Source organism: Pecten maximus, chromosome 19 (genome assembly GCF_902652985.1).
Source record: "Pecten maximus chromosome 19, xPecMax1.1, whole genome shotgun sequence".
In the NCBI taxonomy this organism is placed as follows: Eukaryota; Metazoa; Mollusca; class Bivalvia; order Pectinida; family Pectinidae; genus Pecten; species Pecten maximus.
The window spans coordinates 9144088-9156721 of record NC_047033.1 but is presented as its reverse complement, the minus strand read 5'-3'; the positions used below and the strand labels follow the sequence as shown (position 1 = coordinate 9156721).

Sequence of the window (12634 nt, the reverse complement as noted above, 5' to 3'; positions counted from 1 at the left end):
TGCAAGCGCCTGTGGTATGATCGTGTTTTGTCTCCTTGTGATTATGCTGCCGAGGACACCCAACCGATCACATTATTCTGACAACAGGCCAGTTGCTCCACTCCCAAAAATGCTGAGCACTAGCACAATAAGCTGTTTAATGTGATATCTGCCTAATCTTTGATTTCATGGAAACTAACTTTGAACAGAATGTTTTAAGTTCACCTTTTGGGCCACAGGGACTTGGGAATTAGTTACAGTCTACATGTGTTTGGACCTCTCTAGTGTTGTCTAATTTCGAAAATCTGGTGGATTTCTTATTATCAATAAGGTATTTCGAAATTGCCCCTGGGGTGCGAGGTTGAAATACCTTGTGGTCAGGGAACATTTCATTAACAAATCTGGACCGAATCTTTCGTATCAAAGATGATTCAGTCCTTAATTTTCTGACCTTCACCACTTTAACACTTACTGCAGGTAGCGGATGATACAATATATCAACGGCGATAAATAGTCAGAACCAGAATAGAAATTCCTCAGTGCCCATTCGGTTGAAACATGTCCAGCAGTTCAAGAGAAGTATTTATTATAAGTCATCGGAGAAGTTTAGCTAATAATAACAATGTTTATTATTGTTATAAAACATCTTTATTCCTTTAATGTATAAACATAAACCAAGTTATCGCTATACGCGGGAACAAACAACTCGGGGTACCCGTCATCGTCCACGTCAGTATAGGCGATGCCACCAATCGTGCCACTGTGCTTGTCAAGGAAGATGTTCATCCGGTATGACCAGTCGGAAGCGGAAGTCCTTACAGGGGAAAATAAATATGCTCGACTGTCATCGTCACCAGACACCAGAATCATCGGCTTTCTATGAATAAATTGAAATCAATTTTTCTAAGGGAAATGTAATCGTGCGTAATAATAATCTATAATTCTTCAAATACGATTAGTTACGAATACGTAAATCAATATATAATAGGTGGAGTAATTTAGATACAATTATAATTTATCATCATATACCACAGTGCAATATACCAATAAAGGAAAGAAATCGCCGGGTTAAATACCTATTTTTTTAAAATGGCAATGTATTCATTCATATACAGATCTACCTCAGCCGAGGACAACAACGTCTTCTGGAATCATAATATTAGAAATTAATTTTGAAAATGCGCCCATTTAAGAAACATATTTGTGGGATATTAATAAAGTACAACCATATCTTGCTTACCCGGATGATGTTGTCGAGTTCCTTATGATCTGAGCTGAGCCAGGAGCGCCACCTCCTGGTAGGATGTTGTGGGAGTGGAAATCTGATTTCAGCACGTGTCGTGTAAATGTGCCCGTTCTGTAATAAATGAAATTTGTCTTAAGGTCAAAATACATTCATTCCTTTCTGCCTTTTCTCGCATGACCTACTTTTTCCACGGTATAGTCACGTGAGGTTTACCCTCCGGCGTTAAGAATTTTCGTCATTTCGATAAAAAATAATATCGACATGTCAGACTTTCAATTTTCAATCAAAATGGAAACATGGGAATACCCGTATGTTGCATACCAACAAATCAGCCAAAACGAAACGGCTACAATAAGGTTTTCTCTAGTAAACAAATCATCCAAAACAAAATACCCGGTAACGACTTTATAAGGTATTACTTTTAGCATTAAGAATCCGTATGATGTATGCCAGCAACTCGTCACAACGGCTATATAAGGTATCTTAAAGTGCTTGCAAAATAACAATAGAAGCAATTCCAAAAAGGTTCTGGTTTTATTTAACTTCAACCACCAAAACTGAGTTTCATCATCCCAAGGACATTTTCTCGAGGAGTTAAAAGACGTATTATCTTGAAATACGAATACACTTTAATTATTCTTGGTATATATAGTAATGAGCTACAAGAGAATATTTGTAAATGTTAAAACCTCGTAGCTTCTGAAAGTAAAAACGAGCAATGATCCCATTCAGGTAGGTTTCGAACGATAACGTGTTGAAAGGACACTACACACTAACGCACTAACGAGTGTCCCAACAGGAATCGAACCCGGGTCTCCGGCGTAATAAGCCATGACCGTATCTCCTGCGCCAAAGAAGGATGCTCCGTCAGGTGAGTGACAGAGACCGTATTAACACTATGTAAAAGCCACACCGATCCATGCCTTTTAAAAAGGCATATTAATTCGTCTCCTATGTACGGATTAGGAAATCTAATTTAGCCTTACATGTATAATTCTATATGTACCACGCACATACTACACTTAGCTAAAGCACCATACCTGAAATCACTTGGAATCTCGTATATGTAAAGTCCAGTCTGTGAAATCCCGTTAGCAGTAACAAGTAGATCAGCATTACCATCACCATTCATGTCCGCCACTTGTACGTCAAACACGTGACCGATACCACTCTCAATTATCCGGGAATGGACCTTTGATTATACAAACACACTATACGAGACATAGGGGGAGATGTAAAGAGAGGTAGCGTTCTTAGATACAAGAATTGCTATCATTTACCCGGGAGGGAACCTTGAAGTGGATCAACACATTGTTAGAACGAAAAAAAAGTATTAGTGATTTATTATGATTTCGAAGTCACTCAGTTATCCGGGAATGGACCTTGATTGTTATTTTTGTATTGTTAAACGTCCAATCAACATCTATGGTCATTTAAGTACGGCCTCCCCTGTGTGTGATATGCATGTGTGTGGTACATACATGGATATGTATGATTTAGGAGGCTGAAACATACCAACACTCTCTTGGAAAGCAGAAGAAATATTCAACGAGAAGTAGAGTTTCCGATTTATTCACAAACGGTGTTGAATTGTGGACTATTACCTATGAACTGCTGCGTATCAACATACTGAATGTATCAAAATAGATTTATATGTATGATTTGTATTGTGATGTGTGTAAGTACATGTACTTGAATATTAATAAAATATTGTTTAAACTAAAATTGATTTGTGTTAAGAAAGTGACATAAAAAAAAGTATGCTCCAGAAACCGAATTTTCATGAAATGATCATAAATGTCGCAGTGATCTATTTACAATAAATATGACCCATAAACAAAATTAAGAGGTATGAAAGACAACATGATAACCTAATTAATAGTACAAATGATTTGGAGTTTTACATACCAGAATATCATTGCGACACAGCCGTCTCAACGTGGTTCACAAATTATTACCTGTGGTTGTTGGTCCTTTAGCAATCAACCAATGCCTTTCTAACCTCCCTGGGGAGAATACAGACGGAGCTGCAATTTCGGCGCTAACATATTGCACACGAAATTTCTTGCTCTGCCATACCACGTACTCATTTACAACTGAGGTTACTTGAACGCAATGAAGTAAAGTGTCCTGTTCAAGGATACAACACAACGCCCGCGCCGGGATTTGAACCAGCGACCCTTCGGTTATGTAACCCTGCGCACTACCACTAAAACACAGCGTCCCCATAATAGGTCGAACGATTAAAGCCTACATATAAATCTTGTAAAAGTAGCACAAACGATATGCTCCGAAAATTGAGGTTTCATATAATACAATGACATGACCTGTAAACTGGTTTTTGAGATATGAAAGTCGACATGATAGGTCAAAAGATAAACGCCTACCATACAAGGTCAAGAGATAAACGCCTACATACAAACCTTGAAGAATTCATACAAAATGTGTGCTCTGGAAATCGAGCTTTCACGCAAAAATAAATGTCGCAGTGACCTATTTACAACAGATATGGCACAGAATCCGATTTAGGAGGTATGAAAGTCCACATATAGTGGGTCGAAGAATTGGTCAACGTAAAAGTCGCAGTGATCTATATTCTAGTATTATTCTTCCTAGTGAGGGAAGCAAGTTCCTTGACGGTTATCATGGCAGCTAAATGTATATACCCCATTTGATGTCAGTACAAACAGTTCAACAGAATTGAAAATTATATTTACCAAGCTGAGATCATTCCAGGAACCGTTAGGTTCCGTCGTCCAATAGATTTTCAGTTTATTTGAAAAATACCCTGTAGTCACAATGCACGGCAGCATTCCATCAGACGACGGAAGTGACGTCATATCAAAAAAAGTATCGGAGTCATCACCGATGATATGGGCTGTCCATGGGTATTTGAAGTTGTCCCGATACAATGTTGGGTGCTCATACCAAACGAGCTCACCGCTTGACCCGCCTAAATAGAACAGTTTTGTTGTTACTGTGATTTTATTTTCAGACCGTTTCCAATTTATAATTACAAATTCTTTAAATTATAAGTACACGTAGTTTAATTCTACACGTATAAATTTGAATGTATCAAAAGATCTAGGTAAACGGCATTTTTAGATAAAACTTTGGTAAAAATATCATGTCGAAATATTAATATATCTCCATATAGAGCTGTTTCACATTGTAAGACTCTGTATGTGGTGCATGAGAGTAGGGTCTGTAACATCTAAAGGTGAACTAGGTGTCGGTTTAGTATTGATTAACATACTAATGTCACTCAAGGACGATGTCCGAGAATGACGAAGCCACCTACGGACGCTTTTATAGTGTCATCAGACTGAATTGTCATATCAAGTAACGGTAGATGGACACACGACCGCGCCAGTCCTTGCTACCAACTTTTAAGTTGAACGACAAGCACGCAGGATGTTAGTACGAACTTTATAGACTTTGGTATGTCTCGGCCAAGAGATAGAACCCATGACCTTCCTCAAAGGCACGTCGCTCAACTTAAGGTCAAAGGTGGGGTAGGGTCAAGGCAGACATTAGCAGAAAAGTTCTCTAAAAGAGCAGAAAAGATAAGAATGTGAATAAGTCGATTCTTACCACGCAGTATGTACAATTCCCACATCCTACATTCAGGACAAGATAGCTGTTGGTCTATTCTACTAATTGATTGTTTTATTATTTCTTTTTTTAATTTTTTTTTATTCATTTTAATTTATATTACAAGACATACATGTATACACGAAAAAAAACAGCAAAAACAAAACAAAAACCAAAAAAAGCCACATACATACATATACAAGTTGTAACAACATGATATATTAATACATCCTGATCATACATGTACTTGATTCCATTTTTTTTTCTAAAATTGATTTATATTATGATGGTAAATTACTTACAAATATTATTATTGTTTATAATTTGTTACACTACAGCTGGTAACTGTGAGAGAGAACCCCCCCCCCCCCCCCCCCAAAACAAAAACAAAAACAAAAACAAAGCATATATTTGAACTGTATGATCCGAGATGAGGTAAAATTGATATCTTAGTTAACACACAAAACAAATAAACAATAATGACACAATACACAATAAATAAACATAAACGAAGAAAAACCACAATGTACATGTACACAAAGACATGGACATTAAACAGGACATATACACAAAGACGTGAACATTAAATGGGACATATACACAAAGACATGGACATTAAATAGGACATATACACACAAAGACATGGGACATTAAACAGGACATATACACAAAGACATGGACATTAAATAGGACATATACACAAAGACGTGGATATTAAATAGGACATACACACAAAGACATGCACATTAAACAGGACATATACACAAAGACGTGGACATTAAATAGGACATATACACAAAGACATGGACATTAAACAGGACATATACACAAAGACATGGACATTAAATAGGACATATACACAAAGACGTGGACATTAAATAGGACATATACACAAAGACATGGACATTAATTAGGACATATACACAAAGACATGGACTCTAAACAGGACATATACACAAAGATATGGACATTAAACAGGACATATACACAAAGACATGGACATTAAACAGGACATACACATGTATACACAAAGACATCAACATTAAACAGGACATACACATGTATACACAAAGACGTGGACATTAAATAGGACATATACACAAAGACGTGGACATTAAACAGGACATCTACACAAAGACATGGACATTAAATAGGACATATACACAAAGACATGAACATTAAATAGGACATATACACAAAGACATGGACATTAAATAGGACATATACACAAAGATATGGACATTAAACAGGACATATGTACATAGACATGGACATAAAATAGGACATATGCACAAAGACATGGACATTAAATAGGACATATACACAAAGACATGGATATTAAACAGGACATATACACAAAGACATGGACATTAAACAGGACATATACACAAAGACATGGACATTAAACAGGACATATACACAAAGACGTGGACATTAAACAGGACATATACACAAAGACGTGGACATTAAATAGGACATATACACAAAGACATGGACATTAAATAGGACATATACACAAAGACATGGATATTAAACAGGACATATACACAAAGACATGGACATTAAATAGGACATATACACAAAGACACGGACATTAAACAGGACATATGTACACAGACAGGGACATTAAACAGGACATATACACAAAGACATGGACATTAAACAGGACATATACACAAAGACGTGGATATTAAATAGGACATATACACAAAGACACGGACATTAAATAGGACATATACACAAAGACGTGGACATTAAATAGGACATATGCACAAAGACATGGACATTAAATAGGATATATACACAAAGACATGGACTCTAAACAGGACATATACACAAAGACATGGACTCTAAACAGGACATATACACAAAGATATGGACATTAAATAGGACATATACACAAAGACATGGACATTAAACAGGACATATACACAAAGACGTGGACATTAAACAGGACACATACACAAAGACATGGACATTAAACAGGACATATACACAAAGACATGGACAATAAATAGGACATATACACAAAGACATGGACATTAAACAGGACATATACACAAAGACATGGACATTAAATAGGACATATACACAAAGACATGGACATTAAATAGGACATATACACAAAGACATGGACATTAAACAGGACATATACACAAAGACATGGACATTAAACAGGACATATACACAAAGACGTGAACATTAAATAGGACATACACACAATGACATGGACATTAAACAGGACATATGCCTAAAGACATGGACATTAAATAGGACATATACACAAAGACATGGACATTAAACAGGACATATACACAAAGACATGGACATTAAATAGGACATATACACAAAGACATGGACATTAAACAGGACATATACACAAAGACATGGACATTAAACAGGACATATACACAAAGACATGGACATTAAACAGGACATATACACAAAGACGTGAACATTAAATAGGACATACACACAATGACATGGACATTAAACAGGACATATGCACAAAGACATGGACATTAAATAGGACATATACACAAAGACATGGACATTAAACAGGACATATACACAAAGACATGGACTCTAAACAGGACATATACACAAAGACATGGACATTAAACAGGACATATACACAAAGACATGGACATTAAATAGGACATATACACAAAGACGTGGACATTAAATAGGATATATACACAAAGACATGGACATTAAATAGGATATATACACAAAGACATGGACATTAAACAGGACATATACACAAAGATATGGACATTAAACAGGACATATACACAAAGACATGGACATTAAACAGGACATATACACACAAAGACATGGATATTAAATAGGACATACACACAAAGACATGGACATTAAATAGGACATATACACAAAGACACGGACATTAAATAGGACATACACACAAAGACGTGGACATTAAACAGGACATATGCACAAAGACATGGACATTAAACAGGACATATACACAAAGACATGGATATTAAATAGGACATATACACAAAGACATGGACATTAAATAGGACATATACACAAAGACACGGACATTAAATAGGACATATACACAAAGACACGGACATTAAACAGGACATATATACAAAGACATGGACATTACATAGGACATATACACAAAGACATGGACATTAAACAGGACATATACACAAAGACACGGACATTAAACAGGACATATGCACAAAGACATGGACATTAAATAGGACATACACACAAAGATATGGACATTAAACAGGACAAATGCAGACCGGTCTGTTATATACCTATCAGTCAAGAAATTTGTTTTCTGTTAAAAATCACTAACTCACATGACTTCGAAGGGAAGTAACCCATAACTAAGAAATTTCAAGAAAAGAATGGTAATATTAATATTTCAGAAAACATGTTTTCAGTTAAAATTTAAAATTGTAACCACTCATTTATTTGAGTAAATAGCTGACCTTTATTTTCATAATCATTAGTTGAGATACGAATTTTATATACTCTTAACTCATTTTAAACTGTCGAGGTTAAGATATATTCCTAAACATTTACATTTGTATATGTATTGTTTTATAATCAATAGAATAAGGTTGTCTAGATTAAACTTTTGGTATTTATTTACACATTTACCAAAGATGAATTCTTGTTTATCAAATCTTAAACTAAGGTTCTTATTTATAATATTAATTATTAGACTTTCAATCAGGTTTTATTATTTTCATTATTGTAGTGCGTGCGCCGTTAATACAAATTTGATGGCACTTTATATGTTTGTTTGTATTATTCAACGTCCTATTAACAGCTAAGGTCATTTAAGGGCGACCTCTCCCGTATACAGGTAAGGCGTAAGAATTGAACCTGCTGCCCATATTGCATGATCGTAAGAGGCGACTAATTCGGGATCTTATCTTTTCTCTTTTTTCTTAAAGCCGCATACTCCCAAATAACCTAAAATTCTAGTTATACACGTATATTAATGGCAATCCCAGACGCATATTCACGCTCTCCTAACATTAAAATGACCGCTGGACTGGAAGCTTGATCGAGGGAATCCTTGCGACATGATCAGTGTATGAAAATATTTCGCCGCATTTATTTTCATCGCGAGATTTGTAACGGAGCCAACACATAAACTACACACATGGTCGTTGCTTTCATGTGGAGTATGCGTGAACTTCTCTATCAATGGTTTCATTTGAACATACAGAATGTATTAGAAAAAATGTTCTCGTAATAACTGATCGATATATATATACAAACATACAACTACATACTTATTTTAAAATATAGCAATGCATCGATAGAACTCAGATCGGCAAAGTTGACAATGTACGAGGAATGCGGAAAAAGGCTAACCAGCAATCCAATAGACGACCGGCAAAATCGGAATTCGAGTCCATTCCCTTTTCTTCTTTGCTAAGTTCCAACGAATCAATTCTTCTCCTATGGAAATCCTAAGGTTTTGCCTATTCCAGTCCCTTTTACGTTTCTTTTTGTCAGAATCTGTCTGCGTTTCGGCAGGCACATGCTTTCGGCGTTGGGACTGATTTAGAGAGCAACTTGGTCCGTCGGACCCAGTTATTGTTTTTCGGATTTACCCCTATACTTTCATTAATATACATTTTCCTCCAGTTTTTGATTCGCGATAATTTATTTGGTATATATTAAGTTTGAAATCTGTAAAGAGGTGACAATGTAAACATTTATGTATATTTCTTTGGGAGTATCCTTTAATGACTTTAGCTGTTGATATGACGTTAAAAATGATAAACCAAACCATTCATGTATACAAGATGCATGATATGGTTAATGTGTGCGTTTTAGGGAGACTAGGTATTCCAAATTTATAGTTCTAACTTACTGAAGCATAAATGCTATGTGAATAAATCTTAACTTGATATGTGTTGATTTACTAAATTTGAGGGCAATTCTTACCAAATACTGATTTCTTTCCCCGACATGTGACAGCATCTTTTGCTCCATCTCCGTTCATATCCATCCATTTTACACGGTGATAAAACCAATCATGGTCCGCGTGCCCTCCAGTGATCTCATATGGCCCCTGTAAAGTAGCCCCGGTTGTGTTAAACAGAGAAATCGTTCCTTTCGTTTTGAATGGCACCAGAAATCCACCTGCGACCGCCACCATAGAACTGCCAAAAACGTCATCTGAAATTTGCATACAACCTAATTTATCAATATGAATATCATTTTTTGCTTTTGTGTTAAATGCCGAAAAATACCAACGCGAAACAATTCGTTATTATCACTCAAAATCGATATCTAAAGCGGGAGCTAATTAGACCAAAACATATATTATCCATGAGTCCCTTTCAAAAGATCAAGACAATTAGGACCAATTGTTCCAGAAGAACGAGCGTCTTCTACTCTATTGACGACATCCGTCTTGCAAAGGTACTTTTGATTAAACATTTTCTTATAAAGGAGAACCAGGTTGGTGACAACGCATCAGCCAGCGCGGTACCGATGCTGACTTTTATAGTACTACCTCACTGAAGCATACTGCCGAAGACATCCAACAGGACACCCCACCCGGTCACATTATACTAAAAACGGGCAAACAAGTAGTCCCACTAAAATGCTGTGCGTTAAGCAGGAGTATCATTTATCATTTTCTATAAACTTTGGTATGTGTTGGCGAGGGGACATAACATGTAGCCTTTATCACTGCAGGAGACGCTCAAACTAAATGCCAGAATTCCTTATCTTCCTCAGAGTGACTTAATTTAAGCTAAGGCCAAACGAAAGACAATGTCAAGATTCATCAGCTAGAGAAAAGGTTTTTTTTAGAAAGAAGTGCAAAAAAATAATAATCAAAACTAAAGTCGTCTTTTTCGAATCCCCAAACTAATTGCTAGAATTCATAATCTTCCTCAAAGGAACTAAATCTAAGGCCAAAAGTGAGACAATGTCAAGAGTCACCAGGTAAGAAAAAAAGTTGTTTAGAAAGAAGAGTAAAAAGCTCTTAAATTCATTCGCCTCTTTCAGTTCTACTATAGGATCAGTATGTACAATTTACCCTCTACCTGCATGCTATTGTACAAAACTTAATCTGACATGAAATAAGATGATCTCTACAAGAATGCGAAAATCTAAGATGTCAACTCTCCTTAATATTATCGGGAACCAATAAATTATATTCAACTATATCCCTCTTGTATATATATTTACAAACACTTAAAAGAGGAAATTTCACATTATTTTCATTTACAACATAATTCATTGCAAACATAATTTCTAAACATAATGGTTTGCCATAATATTTAAATTTGCTCCGCATTTCCCCATTGACACAATGCTAAGAGGCAATTGCCACTATACGCCTATAACAGCAAGTGCCTCAGGCTATAACAACCAGTGGGTCATGTGACATTAAAAAGGCGGGATTTTTTTTGTGTTGGTTTAGTTTTTTTCAAAGTTGACGAAAAATGGTAAGACAATGTAAATGTAAGTATTTAACAGTGGTTTTAATGTTGTTATAGTCGATATGGCAGCAATATGTATGGAATCCCTAACGGTTCCCATGCCATTTGCCCACCAATGGTTTACATGGTCGTTTATACCATAATGAATCATCATGCGGACTAATTACCTGGTACCGCGTTGACTTCGTTCGGCCATGTAATAGTTGTTGTTATCAAGTCTGGCTTAACGCTAGACAGACTGCCAAGATGGGTCCGCACGTCCGTGACACGATATACGTGATCCGTTGTAAAAGGGACTCCGTTGAAGGACGAGATGATGAGGGTATGCCCTGTCCCTATTGGTTGAACCAATAACTGCTATATATCCAGGTTGATTGACGTGGAAAGATCCGATAAGTCGTGGATATCCATTACTCCAAACCGTGGTTGGTAGAAAACACATAAATAAAATCAAGGTCGATTGAAATGTTCTGTTACAGGACATGGTTGTTTGTTGGCGATTGTTTTGCTATGTCTTATAAGGTACTGGTATCTCTCCTTCACATATATAATTTGGTAAGTAGAACTACTATAAAGACATGCCACCTGGTTTGTAAGACAGGTTTGCAATAATAAAATTGACACAACTGTTCATGTAGATATAACTGCCCAGTGGTCAGATAAGAGACTCGATATGAAGAACTGCACGTGTTGGTAGAGGGTGTCTCAAACAGAATGTATGGTTAGTTTCTTTCCGTCACTCATTGGTCTGTGCTATCTAGTTGTCCCTATACTATCATTCTATTATATTACGATCTATACATGTAATGACATTTTAAGTATCTTTCTTTGCACACGCAATCTAATTTGCATGCATTCAAACACTCTGAAACAGTAAATACTTGTTAATTACACTCACACTAAATCGTTTGGCTCCCACCCACATTTCCTGTACGGTCAGACACGTGTTTGACCTCTCGATGTTTGGTAACTTAGTGACAATCATCTATATGGACCCCATTTGTGATAACTATCATAATACCACTTTTAAGTACTGTTTTCTTTGCAATTGTAGTATATTGCTAATAAAATGGTTGATGTTTCTATAATCGTTGTAAATAAAAATAAAATATTTAGATTGAGTACTCTTTTCACAATGGCAAATACCTTATGTATATCAATAGCCCCAGACATTCTGACAAATATATATCTAATGTAGGGGCTAACGCATCAACTGATTAATATTGATTTATTTTGTTTTTGTTGTACTTTTTATTTTTGTTGTGTTTTTTGTTTTTGTTGTACTTTTGTTGTACTTTTTGTTTTTGTTGTACTTGACGGCTTTTTCCAGTTCTAACACTGATTTGTTTACGTT

General features: G+C 35.9%; 1 protein-coding gene across 2 annotated transcripts; it reads right to left on the bottom strand.

Moving 5' to 3' along the window:
* Positions 1-604: 604 nt before the first annotated feature.
* Positions 605-12029, bottom strand: LOC117318160. Of its 2 annotated transcripts, XM_033873177.1 has the most exons (6): positions 11448-12029; positions 9770-10003; positions 3943-4178; positions 2266-2417; positions 1220-1336; positions 605-856 (listed from the first exon to the last, which is right to left on the bottom strand). In XM_033873177.1, the coding sequence occupies exons 2-6, from the start codon at positions 9981-9983 to the stop codon at positions 628-630; spliced, it is 948 nt and encodes a 315-aa protein (XP_033729068.1). In that variant the 5' UTR covers positions 9984-10003; positions 11448-12029; the 3' UTR covers positions 605-627. The 2 variants fall into 2 exon arrangements, with proteins under 2 accessions (XP_033729068.1, XP_033729069.1); XM_033873178.1 differs by lacking the exons at positions 3943-4178; positions 11448-12029 and having other exon boundaries at positions 606-856; positions 9770-9972.
* Between the last annotated feature and the right edge of the window lie 605 nt (positions 12030-12634).

Bases quoted from the DNA above. Each gene is read 5' to 3' on its own strand.
- LOC117318160 (XM_033873177.1), bottom strand. From the start codon at position 9,983: ATGGTGGCGGTCGCAGGTGGATTTCTGGTGCCATTCAAAACGAAAGGA. The intron at 2,418-3,942 runs GTAAATATAATT...GTATAATCAAAG, and splicing joins CCTGGAATGATCTCAGCTTG to GTCCATTCCCGGATAATTGA. The intron at 1,337-2,265 runs GTATGGTGCTTT...CATTTATTACAG, and splicing joins GAGATTCCAAGTGATTTCAG to AACGGGCACATTTACACGAC.